Source organism: Acyrthosiphon pisum, chromosome X, assembly GCF_005508785.2.
Source record: "Acyrthosiphon pisum isolate AL4f chromosome X, pea_aphid_22Mar2018_4r6ur, whole genome shotgun sequence".
Classification (NCBI taxonomy): domain Eukaryota; kingdom Metazoa; phylum Arthropoda; class Insecta; order Hemiptera; family Aphididae; genus Acyrthosiphon; species Acyrthosiphon pisum.
Genome location: NC_042493.1, coordinates 121,532,860 through 121,549,552, shown reverse-complemented (window position 1 = coordinate 121,549,552; position 16,693 = coordinate 121,532,860). Strand labels below are relative to the sequence as shown.

At 28.2% G+C, this 16,693-nt stretch overlaps 2 protein-coding genes across 2 annotated transcripts; both read left to right on the top strand.

Moving 5' to 3' along the window:
• Positions 1-1,988: 1,988 nt before the first annotated feature.
• Positions 1,989-4,994, top strand: LOC100159094 (cathepsin B-like cysteine proteinase 3). Its single transcript, XM_001945864.5, has 6 exons — positions 1,989-2,200; positions 3,747-3,926; positions 4,034-4,234; positions 4,301-4,421; positions 4,523-4,633; positions 4,730-4,994. Exons 1-6 carry the CDS (start codon positions 2,099-2,101, stop codon positions 4,939-4,941), a joined length of 927 nt encoding a protein of 308 aa, XP_001945899.1. The 5' UTR covers positions 1,989-2,098; the 3' UTR covers positions 4,942-4,994.
• A 5,507-nt stretch (positions 4,995-10,501) lies between these two features.
• Positions 10,502-14,213, top strand: LOC100161139 (cathepsin B-like cysteine proteinase 3). Its single transcript, XM_001945820.4, has 6 exons — positions 10,502-10,764; positions 12,852-13,031; positions 13,139-13,336; positions 13,403-13,520; positions 13,625-13,735; positions 13,832-14,213. Exons 1-6 carry the CDS (start codon positions 10,642-10,644, stop codon positions 14,041-14,043), a joined length of 942 nt encoding a protein of 313 aa, XP_001945855.1. The 5' UTR covers positions 10,502-10,641; the 3' UTR covers positions 14,044-14,213.
• The last annotated feature ends 2,480 nt before the right edge of the window (positions 14,214-16,693 follow it).

Below are 16,693 nucleotides of genomic sequence, written 5' to 3'. Positions count from 1 at the left end.
AGATTTGAAAATGAAATACAAGATTCCTCAAAAGTTTGTCTATCTTTATCAAAAAAAAAAAAATTTCTACAAGACAGTCAAATTAAATTTTTATGACCGTTTAAAGTTCATATTTTTACAACATTGAATATTCTTTTGCTTCTTCTTTTGCTGTAATTCAATAAAAAAATAACTGTAGATACATGACAAATTCAATGAATATTTTCATTTTCTATACAATCAACATACAATTTCGAAAAATTGTTAACTCATTTTCATCTGTTTACGGACAATTTCAAATTTTATTTTTTTTTTTTTTCTACAAATATCAATAAAATGTTTTTTGTTGGGCCAAACATCGTGACGATTTAATACAAGGCTCCTGATATATTGCTACAATAGAAGTTGAAAAATATTTAAAACACATTGGCATTTTAATAAGCATTTAAAATTCAAATTTTGACAAAATGTGTCAAACTTAAAATTTAATAATTATTTAGTGGTTAAAAATGTATAAATTGTTCAACATTTATAGCCAAGGATTGAAAATTTAAAACAAGGTTCCATGTAAACATTTATATATATAAATTACTTTATTCACAATATTGTATAATTTCATAAAATATACCTATCATAGGCTGACCGAGTGACTGGACGTCTTCGCTCAGAATCGATTTTCTAATACAATGATATATTATATTATTGAATTCAAATTTATGGGCCAAAATTGCAGGTCTGTGTGACTGCACCTACATTTTGTTGTCAAATAACCGAAAACGCGCATTCTATTACATAGTACGTCTTAATACCATAATAGGTATACGCAGTTTATATTGCTCTAATATAACATCAGTATACGGGCGAAGTCGATAAAATCTATGTTGGTATATAATAATATATAATATTATATATATTATTATAGACTTTTCGTTGAAGAATTCTCATTTATTTATAATGTCTTTTTTTCTTTGGATTAAGTTTTTAGATATTATTAAAACGCTCTTCCCAAAATAATTAATAAATATTTCAATTATTTTATAACAATAAATTCAAAACCATTCACGGATATACATGGATATTTGTCTACAGATAAAATGTATCTAGATACGGTATTTCTCCATCCAAGATAAACATTAGATAATTTGAAACAATATTTATCTAGATTGGATAAGATATCAGAAATTATTATCTAGATAATCTCAACACTGCTTACGAACCCTGGTTAAGGTAATAATATAATATTATGTTATTCGTACAAAAATCAACTGAAATTACGTTTTCAAATTGTAATTATTGTCAGTTTTTACTTTAAATAATTTTAATGAAACACATAATATTACAATATTTAATTAACATTAAACATTTTATAGACACGGCAATTTCAATAGTGGTATCAAAAATTAATTAAAAAATAAAATAGTATTATTGTTTTTTTCCGATAAATAATCAATACGCGCATCATTAAAACTGTGACCTTATAGCTATACTATTGCGAATACTAATTGATCGAATTTGATATCTCGTCATTCGTGTTTTGTCATTTACGACAAACTGCAGCTGTAAGTAGGTACTTATAAGTTACCTATTTGCGCAAAAACTATATTGACATAAAAATCGTATAACGTGTAAATACTGTCGTACATTATTTTCATTTTTTTTATCGACTATTATAAGTTTTCACATAATAAAATGCCTAATTGAAATAATCGAATAGCTGTACATTGGGTTACCTACCTGTGTTCCTCAATCGTTGCTATTATCGCGAATTTCGCTATCGAATTTAACATCTCATCAATTGCATTTTGTCATTTACGACTATCAGGTGTACTTAATCGTGTACAAGCTGTTAACATATAAAACGCACATATTATTATAATATTTGTCGAACATTATTTTTTTTATCGACTTTTACGAGTTTTCATACAATAAAACGACTAATTGGATATAATCGTAATAATATAATCTAATATGTCTACATTATAAGACTGACACATATTATAGGTAGGTATAATATATAAGTTAGAACAGGTCTCATTGAGTTTAGTAACAACTTGTACTGTTGCGCAGCTATAGTCCATATAGGTACCTACAACTGTTGTTCTTCATTAACTACGGCATCATGGCTAAGATTCTGTTTTTGGTTTCCATAATGCTGCTGGGTCCTTACATAACGGAGCAATCAAAATTATCAAAAGGTGACGTAGAAACCAATACACTCGAGGTAAGTTAACATTGTGTAATATTTTAAATCGTTTGTATACACCTACAATACATTAACAACTGTGATGAATACTGATTATAGGTACTAATACTATTGTTATACGACACTGCTTGGTTTAGACTTAACATTCTAGAGACGTGTTCTGTAGATACGGAATGTTATGACAGCATTGCAAAATGTAATAGCGTCACTCTGTTTACAATATTCGTAATTTAAAATAAATTGTAATGTAACCCCGTCATGGCCCACGACTCACGAATAATAATGTAATTTTTTTTTTTAAATACATTTTACGGACTGGGCTCTTTTGACGATAAACATTGCATATTTGCGATTACATGAGACGTTACAAAAATAGTCATTAATAAATAAGAATAATATTATTATAAAATACAGTACATGTAAAAACTAATTTGTAGGTAGTTGGTCGATGATTTTTGTACGAATTTATTTATTATTACATGTCCCGATATGAACCTATTGAAATATAGCACAAAACGTTTTGTTTTTTACAAGTAGGTATAGATATTAGGTAACTGGGTGTAAAATAAATATAAATGTTCCAGAAATATTATTTCAATTGAATAGCAAAAATGCCGACAATGAATAATATAATTTTATTTTGTATTCAACTTATTCAATACCTATCCACGTTTGGACACTCCATATTTTCTTAAAAAAATACAAAGGTTGGACATAAAAATAAAAAAGTATTATGTAATGCCTTTTTTAAAGAATGACAATATAAGTCATATATATATATATGGCATATTGTGTTACATTACCTACTCACAACATATGTCAATAATAGAACCCGTGTTCTGTATGATTAGACTTGTCATATTTATGTAATAATCAATAAAATAATAATACCTAATTGTTATACAAAATTACAAAATAGAGCAAATATTTTGTATTATAAAATAATTAATATTTAATATACTTAAATTAATAAAAAAAATAGAGAGGGTGATAAAAATTTGTGTTAAATCAAATTATATTTCCATGATGCATTGAATTCCCAATATCTTATGATATCGTATGATATCATTACTATCAAAGTAATTTATTTTTACTAGCTAGTATGAATACACTCTGTAGGTTGAATTAATTCTTACAACAAAAAATTAATTCGAAATTATATAGATTAAAAGTTTTAAATAACAACGAAATTGTTTATATATTTTTTAGACTATTGGTTATGGTAAGAACTACTTATGAGAAAACTCGTTTAAATACATATTCAACCCATAGCTATAAAAATAGACCATTTTATAATTTAGAAACCACAATATAATTAAAATTTGTTTTTGTGATTTTGTGTATTTAGTGATTTATGTGATTTTTCAGATTAGTATATGTACCTACATTAAGATAAATACGTACCTATTTAAATTTGATATATAAATGCATCTTTTAAATTCAGAGATGTTCCCTTTAGAGTGCATTTTCACGCTATTTTAAAATTGAAAATTTATTATATTGCTTTTATATTTCGCATTATAAATATGTCGATTAATATTCTGTTTTGATATTATTAAATAAGTTTTTTTTGGAAAAAAGTAAAGTTGAAGCAGCTACTAAATCAAAAATTATGTACAAAACCCGCAATCCCAAGTACGTAATAGACAACCGGGATTACAAGGAATTCGACGCGAGAAAACGATGGCCGAAATGCAAAACAATTGGTGAAGTCCACAATGAAGGAAACTTCGCCTTGGGTTGGGTAAATATATAAATTTATTTGACGGAATCGCCGTATTAAAATTTAAGCAAAGGTGTTATGAATACTATATAATTAATAATAATCCTACTGATAATTGTCCGCAACAGGCTTATGCCGTCGCCGGGGTATTGGCAGACAGAACGTGCATAGCGACTAATGGAGGTTACAATAAACTCCTCTCTACCGAAGAGCTAATTTCCTGCAGTGGTATAAAAGAGAATAACGGTAGTGTTCCTAGTGAACGCTCAATTTGGGAATATTTGAAAAGTCACGGCGTGGTGTCCGGTGGCAAATACAACTCTAACGATGTAATTTTAAAAATCAATTAGGTACATATCTTAAATAATAATCGTTATTCCCATTGCATTACACAGGGATGTCAACCTTTTAAATTTCCACCAATTGCTAACATACCAAAACATTTACACAAACATACATGCGACGACCACTGTTACGGTAATTCAACGATCAATTACAACCATGATCACGTGAGAGGTGAGTCAGGCGTAGCCAACGATCATAGCATACTGACGAGTTATACATTTCTTGAAATTGTTTTATTACCCGATTATTACAATTTTATTTTATGATTTCAGTTAGAAACTACTATACTATAAGAACAAGAGATATTCAAAAAGAAGTGCAAACTTACGGTCCAGTCGTAGTACGGTTCATGGTTTGCGACGACTTTTTTCTTTACAAAAGTGGTTAGTTTATAAATTCGATCAATCGTATTATATTTCATCCTATAAATATTACACAATTCAATGTACCTTACGCCTTTGATTTGTTGTCTGCTACAGGTGTTTACGCAAAATCTGATAAAGCGAAAGGGATACGAACTCAATATGCCAAGTTAATTGGATGGGGAGTCGAAAATGGTGTTGACTATTGGTTGGTGATCAACTCTTGGGGACATGAATGGGGACAGAAGGGACTATTCAAAATCAAAAGTGGCACAAATCAATGCGGCGTCGAAAGTTTTGTTTATGCAGGTTTACCTGAAATAAAATAATAATATCTAATCAGGATTTGAAGAAATAAATAAAGTACAGGTTAAAATAATATTGTTGTATGTGTCATTAAAACGTTTGTCAAGTTCACTCATAAATCTATAAAATAAATAGATAAATAATTAAATTATAACCGTGGTAAGCAAAATTGTATTAAAAAATATAATAAGCATTGTTTAGAAGAATCAACTTATGCACTGAAAATGAATCTTTTATATATTCTACATGTAACAATGCCAATGTGCAAGCCACTATTTCAATCTTATTTTCAAATCATAACCCATTCAAAATATTTAAACTATAATAATATTTGCCCATCAATTGCTGAATAAAATAACACTTTTAAAAGGTGGACAAGTGGGTACCGCTCTGCTGTACAGACGCACAGTAGTTGTCGAGTATGTCATTATAATGGATGTGTTATATTTGGCTTCAGTGATAAATCATTAGATACGAAAAACGATTCTGAGCGGAGACGGTGCGTTAGCCTAGGCCTAGGGTCAGTAGCGCCAAACACGGTAACGGGGTAAATAGTAAATACTCCATAACTTTTATAGGTGGAGGGTGGGTTGGTGGGTGACTACTTAGTGCTTTAAAGTCTTGTTGAATGCGATAAATTACTACTAAATATACAATATCGTAAAAATTATATATAAATATGCCAAATGAGCAAAAAAAATTTAAGTATACAAAAATATGCAAAAACATGCAAAATAAAACTTCACATACTTAACCATGGTACCTTGAAATGGATTTCTATGCCATCTAGCAACTAGCATTAAATACAACTTAGCAAGATTTATATGCATTAACTTACAAGACCTGGTTGAGATAACATAATATGTTATTGATACAATAATTAACTGAAATCACATTTAATAATTTAGTGATTCACATAGGTAATATCAATAATTAACATTTAATATTTTAACGTTGGTTCCAAAAAAATAATTAACAAATAAATAGTATTTAAATAAATATATATTTAACATATTAAGTCAATAATTACTACATAATTCATATGAAATTAATATATAGTGGTTAAGGGGTGTTGATAAATGTGCCACCTTAAGGTTGATGTAAATACTAGACTGGGATAAATACCCCAGTTGCCCCCCTCCAAATGACGCCACTGCTACAACTTGTATAGGTATTACCTATAATCAGTGATTTATTATCATCAATTATTGATTTAATCAATCATTTAGTTCCAGAAAACAGGAAATAGTTATAAATCACCTCACAATAGGCCATACCTCAATCATTCATCGGCATCTATCATGGCAGAAGAGAAGCATACCTAATGCCACACGTGCGGAAATTTCATGCAATTACAATATTGAATATGATAATATAATATACAATTTACATATAGCAGAAACCGTTTTTTCTTAACTTTTTGTTTGTTTTTCAAGACGCTTTTGAAAAATATTTTTTGGCCTTTGAAGTATTAATAAGTAAACAAATAAAGTATATAATATACTCCTAGTTCTACATTTTCAATGCCAAGCTATAAAAAGGTGGGTAAGTGGATGTCGTGGAAGTCTACAAAAAACAAACAAAACGGCATTAAAACGTTGTTTAAGAGCAGGGGCATCATTTCACATTTTTTCATGGGATGCAAAACCAATATTGAAAATCTAAAGTAATACCAGTCGCTCGAATCATCCAATGATTTTTTTTCAACACACTTTTAGTGTAAATGTAGATAATTTTATAGAAATTATAAAAAAACAAATAATAATAGTTTTGCTAACAAAAATGTTTTTTAGTTTGTTTTAATATAATATTATATATAATCCATATATGGATCACCACAGCTAAAACCATAAAGCTTCGTATAAAAATATCTTTAAACCAAATAATATATAATTAATAAGTAATGTATATTTAAATATAATTGAATAAATTACAATTTACAATAAAGGAAATCTTCTAGATTTTAATTTAGCGAAACTATCAACTGCTTCATTAAGATCTAGTGTATCAGCTTCTTCTTTTTCAGTTGCAATAACCATTAAATCACTTAACCTGTTATCTCCCATAGTTAAGCGCAAATAACTTTTCACTCTTTTCAATGTCGAAAAAAAGCGTTCATTGGAAGCAGTTCTAACAGGTAATGTTAAAATTATTGTTATAGAACTATAAATGAACTATAGTTGTATTGGTGATCCACAAAATATTGTGACAAATCAAAAAAAAATACAAAATTATTGTTATTTGTTTTATACTATAATTTTATGAAAATATGATCTCCACAAAAAGTGTGTTAAAAAAAATCATGGGATGCATTTGCATACAATTGCATCCCACAAATGACGCCACTGTTTAAGAGTAAAAATACCTATCATAAAATATATAGATAACAATATTTTGGAGACAACCTCATCGGAGTTTTTTAAAATATTAATTATTAAAAAAGTTACAGTTACTTAAAAATGTAAAAAAAAAAAATGTTTTTAGTGCCTTTTATAACGGGCTGTTTATCTTGGATAATACAAAAAGCTGATGAAGTTATCTCCGAAATATTGTTCTTTATAAATATCATAATATGTATTTCCACTGTAAACCCATTTTTTAATAGTGTTTCGTAAACATGTTTATGTTGTTAGATTTAATTTTTCACCGCCGTAATCTGCCTGTTGTTGCGTTGTTGGTCGTGATTTGACCCCCCCCCCCCCCCACTACTCCAAAAACTGAATATCTAGGAACGACAAGATATGTCGATCGATAACGGACACTTCCAGGAAAAGACTATGGACTAATAATGTTTTAATTATTAAAACATTACGATATAGGTATTAGTTATAAATATTATAATGTAATAAGAATTATTTGTATTATAATCGTCGTTGACCTACCGACTGGATAACTCATATTTTGTATTGAATCATTTTTATATTATAATTACTGCGGATATTCAGACGATAGGTAGGTACCTAAAAGTAAGTACGCTGTATGCATAATTTGTCCAGCAATAATCCAAATACCTACTCATATAAAATAACTCTTATTTTTCTATAGAATACATGCTTTAATTTATAGTGGTACATTTCATTTAAAAAATAATATAACTGAGTATAACTACTATAAAAGTATGGACGTATGGAACTAGGAAGGTTACAACAAAATGAAATAAACCTACACTCAGCTCCATGTCCCTGCCCCCCCCCCCCACTTTGGAATTTTGAAACAAAATTAACTCCATTTTTTTGTGCTTCGTTTGTGCTGGTTTGTGCTTTTAATACCGTCGTTTGTGCTCAATTCCTTCCAAAGTTATTCAACTTACCAAGTCAGGGGGCTGGGGACATGCTTAGTCCCCCACTTTGGAATTTTGAAACAAAATTACCTCCATTCGTTTATGCTTCTTTCGTGCTGGATTGTGCTTTTAACCCCGTCGTTTGTGCTCAACCCCTTCTAAAGTTACCCAACTTCGAAAGTTGGGGGTTAAAGTGTAATCCCAGGTACAAATCCTATTTGTCTTGAGAATCCGATCAAAACTGCCCACATAATCATTTTACCTCTATGGTGTTTAGTCGTAAAACATTTGGTTTGCCAGAAAAACCCATACACTTGTGGATTAGAAAATTACTTTTTTTTTTAAGTTTGTGCTATTTTCGGAAAAAATATTTGCAACCCAACAAATGGACTTACAGCCTAATACTGAAGATATAGTTGTGATACAGGTGGTGATTTAAATACATTTTATATATTTTAGAAAATCAAACCTATCTGGATTAGAAAACAGTTTGAGCAATTTTTTAAAGATATGAAGTTCTAAGTTTTATGATTTTGTTTACCTGCATATTATTTAAATGAAAAATAAAGGTTTTAATTAAAACTAGTTAACTATTTTTTGAAATTTAAAATTTTTTATTCTTAAGGACTTACCACATTTTCTTATTATACTTATATTATTATTTAAAAAGCATATTTCAAAAAGTTAATAGCCAACATATGAAAAAATTAAATAAATATTATAATATATAATTTATTAATAAATAATAAATATGCAAAAAAATAAATAATATCAAGAATAAATAAAATATTCAGTACCTTTACAATTTATTTTAGAGGTTAGAACTGACGGACTAAAGTTTGTAAGCAGTTTGTAAAGGGTTTTAAAAATAGCATATTTGTTTAAAAAACAAAAATAAAAAATAAAAAATTGAATAAAATAATTTAGGTAATATGAATAAAACTATTAATAAAAATCTAATTTCGTAAAATTAAAAATTAAAAAAAATACAAAAAAACCCATGAATAATATTTTTAAGTTACAAAAAAATAACTAAAATAGTTATTCTTCATTTAAATATCTAATTTCATCCTAATTTGAAGTTAAAATTTATATCATTTTATTGACATTTTTATAAAAAGACGAAAAAAAATTCAAAATTCAAAATGTCTATAAATAGCTTAAACAATTTCTTATAAGCATTGTAAGTTAAAATTTTGACAAACTATGTACAAATCACGAAAATGTTCAAATTATTTCGAGTTAGAAATTCATAACAAATTTTCTTTTTAAATCTAAGATTTGAAAATTTAATAATATATTCCTCATAAGTTTATCCGCCTTTATCAAATGAAAAATATTTACCGAAAATCAAATTCAATTTGTAATGAAATGTTTATGAGATGTATTTAAATACATAGTAATCGAGCAGAGCTAGGAATTTTTTTTTTAGTTAGGAAAATAAAATTAATGAGTCATGCCTCCTCTGGCAACACTAATTTGTCTTTCGGGACGGATCCATGTATATCCAATGTTTATAATATTATTTTGAACTTTAAACTTTCCTAAAAAATGTATTTTACTTTCAGGTAAACTTTTTTTTTTAAGGTAAGAAAACGTACGAGAAATTTTATATAACATTTATAAGTTTTTCGACCAAGCAAAAAATTCTTTATCGACAATATTTAAAAAAAAACACCGATAGTGAATATCTCAAAAATATATTTTTTTTTAATTACGCCAAAAACCCAAAATCTATTTTGTCAAAAACTGATTTCGCTTAAAAATTTTCGTTTTTTTTTCCCGACGCTTTAGAAAATTACTGCGAATTTTCAATTTTGACCTCAAAAATCCATCAACTAGATAAACTTTCACACTAGAAAAGATACTGAAATTGAAAATCGAATATATTATACAAATCACTTATCGTTAAAACTTTGCACACACACAAAAACAACACATTGTAAAATAATTACATATCAGAATCTAAAATATAATAAAGGTACATAATTTAAAACTAATTTGAGAATAATTTTAGTGAGTTGAACAGTTTTTTACATGAAGGCTCCAGTTGAGGCATATGGTGGTTACTAACCTATTATTGCTATTATTGCCAATACGTAATCAAATTTAACGCCTCATTAATTGTATTTTGTCATCTACGAAATTACGACTAACAGGTGTACTTATTTGTGGTCAAAGTACTAACATAAAACAAGCGGATAAGAGTCGTACCCACATTATTTACTTTTATTGACTATTATAAACTTTCATATAATAAAATGCATAATTGAAATAATCGAATATCTCTACATCAATATGGAGGCATATGTAGATATATAAGGTTAGAACCGATCCCATTTAGTTTTGTAACAACTTACCGTTGTGCAGTTATCTCTATAGTCTATATAGGTGCCTATTGTTGTTCTATTAAACATATTTTGTGCGTTTATAAATTAACATAATGGCTAAGATTCTATTTTTGATCTCCGTAATTTTTCTAAATTCTTACTTAACGGAACAAGCAAATATAATACAAGGTGACAAGGTCGAGAAAAACAGGGGCATAGTAACAGATTTATCGAAGGTAAGTAAATATTATGTAATATTTAAAATTGTTTGTATTTACTTACAATACACCTGTGATATATAATACTGATTACTAATACTATTGGTATACCTACGATACTGCTGGGTTTAGACTTAAAATTCTAGAGACGTGTGCCGTAGATACGGAATGTTACGACAGCATTGCAAAATGTAATAGCGTCACTCTATTGTATAATATAATTTAAAATAAATTGTTATTTCACCCCGTCATGGCCCACGACTCATGAATAATAATGTAATTTTTTTTTAAATACATTTTACGGGCTGGGCTCTTTTGACAATAAACATTGCATATTTGCGATTACATGAGACGTTACAAAAATAGTCATTAATAAATAAGAATAATATTATTATAAAATACAGTACATGTAAAAACTAATTTGTAGGTAGTTGGTCGATGATTTTTGTACGAATTTATTTATTATTACATGTCCCGATATGAACCTATTGAAATATAGTACAAAACATTGAGTACTACAATTTTATTTTGTATTCAACTTATTCAATATCCACGTTTGGGCACTCTATATATTATCTTAAAAAAAAAATACAAAGATTAAAAAAAAAGTATTATGTAATGCCTATTTTAAGAATTACAATATAAGTCATATATATGGCATATTGTATTATATTACCTACTTACAATATATGTGAACAATATTTAAAGAACACGTGTTCTATATGATTTGGCTTTTCATATTAATGTAATAATCAATAAAATAATAATACTTAATGGTTATACAAAATCGTATAAAATACATAGAACAAATATTATATATAATAATAATTATTATTACTTGATATACTTAAATTAATAAAATAAATACAGAAAGTGCTAAAAACGAGTGTTAAATCAAATTATATTTCCATGATATATCAAATTCCCAACGCTGCCACTCAACTGTATGGTACAGTAAATTGTAGGTGTTATAGTAATCGTAATAAATGTGCTAAAGCTAAATTATATATACAATAACTATTTTATTGTATATGAAAAACTGTAATGGTATTACTTAGATAGTTAGGTGGTAAATCTTATGATATCATTGTTATAAGTAGTTCACTTATGAGAAAACTCGAATTAATTAATATTCAACCCGAAAGCTATAAAAATAGACCATTTTATAATTCAGAAACCACAATATAATTAAAATTTGTTTTTGTGATTTTTTCAAAATATTTAACTTAACGTTAATCATCGATATGAAATCGACTTGTATACCTACAAAAAAAAAAATAATAAATTGAAAATGTCAAATTTCCCTAAGTACCTAATTTAGCATATTAACCTCGCGCAGTTGAATTTACTGCTTATATCCTAGAGACTTTTGTTGATGAAAATAGTTCCTTACCGCAATATTTGTGGGCAGAAAGTCAATCATCTAATTCTAGAACTACAGATAGACCAAAAGGATTTCTACGAGATTTCAACAGTTTGTTTTATAAAAGTCATCAAATTTGTTATAAGGTGGCTCTAAGTGATTCGATTTTTCGTGCATTTAAAACTACCTACAAGTTGGCAAAAAGTAATCATACTTCTAAACTTCTAGTACTCCAGTTTTAATTTTGCAAACTCTTTTCAATGTTTTTTAGGAAAAACTTTTTAATTTGTTCGTGTTTGATAAATTAATTTGGAGCCACAGTACAGTCATTCTCGAGATTAACTCATATTTTATTATTTTATTGTATTTTTTATTGTGAAAATGTGTGCATCCAGAAACAGTAGGCGTTCTGGTTTGAAGCCACTTACGGCCGCCAACTCTCGAGTAATCGGCTGACGAGCTGCATATTATTATTAAATATCATTGCATTGTTTTGAGCAAGTGGGCAATATACATATTTTCATTATACTGTTTTTGGGCGAGCAGCCTGTATGTACCTTTCTTAAGATATATACGTACCTATTTAAATTTGATATATAAATGCCTCTTTTAACTTCAGAGATGTCCTATTTAGAATGCACTTTCATGCTATTTTAAAATTGAAAATTTATTATATTGCTTTTATATTTCGCATTATAATAATTATGTCGATAAGTATTCAATTTTGATATTATTAAATAAGATATTTTTGGAAACGAGAGGAGTTGAAGCCGCTACTAAATCAAATATGATGTACAAAACCCGCAATCCCAAGTACGTGATCGACAACCGGGATTACAAAGAATTCGACGCGAGAAAACGATGGCCGAAATGCAAAACAATTGGTGAAGTCCACAATGAAGGAAACTTCGCATTTGGTTGGGTAAATATACGAATTTATTTGACGGAATCGCCGTATTAAAATTTAAGCAAACGCGTTTTGAAAACTATATAATTAATAATAATCCTACTGATAATTATCCGCAACAGGCTTATGCCGCGGCTGGGGTATTGGCAGACAGAACGTGCATAGCGACTAATGGAGGTTACAATAAACTCCTCTCTACCGAAGAGCTAATTTCCTGCAGTGGTATAAAAGAGACTAACGGTAACGTTAATGAACGCTCAATTTGGGAATATTTGAAAAGTCACGGCGTGGTGTCCGGTGGCAAATACAACTCTAACGATGTAATTTTAAAAATCAATTAGGTACCAATCTTATATAATAATCGTTATTGCCATTGCATTACACAGGGATGTCAACCTTTTAAATTTCCACCAATTGCTAACATACTAACACATTTACAACATACATGCGACGACCACTGTTACGGTAATACATCGATCAATTACAACCATGATCACGTGAGAGGTGAGTCAGGCGCAGCCAACGATAATAACATACTGACGAGTTATACATTTCTTGATGATATTGTTTTATTACTTGATTATTACAATTTTATTTTATGATTTCAGTTAGAAACTACTATACTATAAGAACAGGATACATTCAAAAAGAAGTGCAAACTTACGGTCCAGTCGCAGTACAGTTCAAGGTTTGCGACGACTTTCTTCTTTACAAAAGTGGTTAGTTTATAAATTCGATCAATCGTATTATATTTCATCCTATAAATATTACACAATTCAATGTATCTTGCGCCTTTGATTTGTTGTCTGCTACAGGTGTTTACGTAAAATCCGATAATGCGAAAGTGATACGAACTCAATATGCCAAGTTAATTGGATGGGGAGTCGAAAATGGTGTTGACTATTGGTTGGTAATCAACTCTTGGGGACATGAATGGGGACAGAAGGGACTATTCAAAATAAAAAGGGGCACAAATCAATGCGGTGTCGAAAGTGTTGTTTATGCAGGTGTACCTGAAATAAAATAATATTGTGTTCTTATAAAATAATAATATTTGTCATTTTAAGTCACATTTCAAACAACATTCAAATACTTACAAACAAATTATTCGACTATGTATTTAATAAATTAGCTTTTATTCAACGTTTACTGTTATTTTAACAATAATAAAACTGTATTATTGCATTGAAAATTTAATACAAGGTTTCTCATAATTGTTGTTAATGAAAACTAAAAAAAAGTTGTCCGTAAATCCACAATATTTTTATTACGAGCATCAAAATCAAGAGTATTTGCAAATCATTTAGAGTTAGAACTACATAAAAAAAAATATCTATTTATATATAAGATTTGAAAATTTAATACAGGATTCCTCATAAGTGTTCATAACATTAAGACTTAAACAAAACTAAAAATTTTAACGGAAAGTCGAACTAATATCCTTGAGTTAGGGTCTTTTGAAGTTAAAGTAATCAGGATTTGAAGAAATAAATATAGTACAGGTTCAAATAATATTGTTGTTTGTGCCATTGAAACGTTTGTCAAGTTCATTCATAAATCTATAAAGTAATTAGATAAATAATTAAATTATAACCATGGTAAGCAAAATTGTATTAAAAAATATAATAAGCATTGTTCAGAAGAATCAATTTATGCACTGAAAGTGAATCTTTTGTTTATATTATACATGTAACAATGCCAATGTGCGAGTATCAAATCAAAATAAGTGCATTGGTAAACCACTATTTCAATCATATTTTCAAATCACAACCCGTTAAACTATAATATTTATACTATAATATTTAAACTATAATAATATTTGCCTATCAATATTGCTGAATAAAATAACACTTTTAGTTAATTTGCTGAATTATTTAGAGTGTTATTTAAAGTATTCTCCACCGATGATTTAGTAAAGTAGTCTTCGAGTCTTTTATTGAAACGGCGTGATCTGCTTGATCTGTGATTTATAGAAATTCCATTTTTAGTAGCAATCAATTCAGCTTTTTTTATTGTCTCAACTCAAAATGTATCGCACCGCATTTCATTTAAACTTTGTCTACCCAGTACATTTTATCAGATCAATATCTGCTGGTAAGATAATACTTGAATTTTGAAGTTGTCGAAAGCCTTTCGTTGATGCCACCCCATCCGTTTTCGGGGTGATGGCACCACCTTTGAACCGATGGTTAGGGATGATTTCGTCAACGTTCGCCCTGTTCTTTTTATTCGATGACAAACCGCGACGACGGGAAACACAGATGAATTTCCTTTGCCCAGACGGTCAGACCTCTCTTCACCCCGTCTGATTACTGTCAGCCCTTGTGTATAGGTATATAATACATTACAATATCTATCCCCATAAGCTGGTTCTGAGTATCACTATTATAGTGATAATATTATAATATTATAATAATTATTATTATTATTATTATATTACCTATTATTTTATAATATTTAGTACTCATCATACTTATATAATAGAAAAATATAGAAACATTTTATATTATTAGGTATAACTCAGTATAAGCAGGTACCTACATTTTACGTCACCGACAATAATGATGTGACATTATTAATTTTATATTTTATACCCGCCAAAATGGTAAAATCAATAATCCAAGAATACCAATGAAAAGTACATGTAGATTCTTTTTGATATTCAATTGAATAACGTCATACAAACATACCGAAAAAAAACGATTTGATTATAAAATAAACCCAAAAATTAACAGAAAGAGGAAAAACGAGATTAATACCTGACAGATAAGAAAAACTGGACAAGATGAGCGCTGCACAACTTTTGTCAGGACAACGGGACACTAACAATAAAATGGCTCTATCGCTAATGTTGTTATCTTAATGCGGAACTATCACAAAATTATTATTTTTGTTTGCTAATAACAGTTTGTGTAGAATTTTATTATTCTAAATTAAACAAAATAAAAAAATGTATCTTATATAATACTTATAGGTGACACAGCGTCGTTTATTTTTACATTCGTTCGGAATAATTTTGAGTTCAAATTTTGAACTTCAAAACCATTATATAGTGCCTATACCGGAACATTTTATAATAAAATTACTTGAAAATGTATAAAACATTGGTATTATAATATAAATGAACATAAATGTATTTTTTTTTTTTAATCGTCATATTAAATAACATATTATATTAATTAAAATTAAATAAAACAAAATATTTTTAAATATTTAATCACAGATTGTGAAGATTGTATTACATTGCAAAAAAAAAAAAAGGCGGGTAAATCGTGGATGTCGCTCTGCTGTACAGTAGGTTACAAGTGGGTTACTGTAATGGATGGAATTAAATTTGAATCCAATGATATTATATCATTGTATACGAAAAACGATTCTGAACGGAGATGATTTGTCAGTCTAGGATATATTATTTTTAAATATTGTAATATATTCTATTTTGAAACAAGTATTTTATTTTTCAATTGGGACGTATGGTTAATCAATATTTCTTCAGCTCAACTTGTGGACAACCTAGTATTAAATTTTCAATTCTTAGCTTTTAATAAAAAATAGTTTATACATTTTTAACTACAGAACAATTAGCAAATATTCATGATTTTGACGATTTTCGTCAATATTAGCACTTATAAACGCTTATAAAAAAAAATTGTGCCTATGTATTTTTATAATTTTTG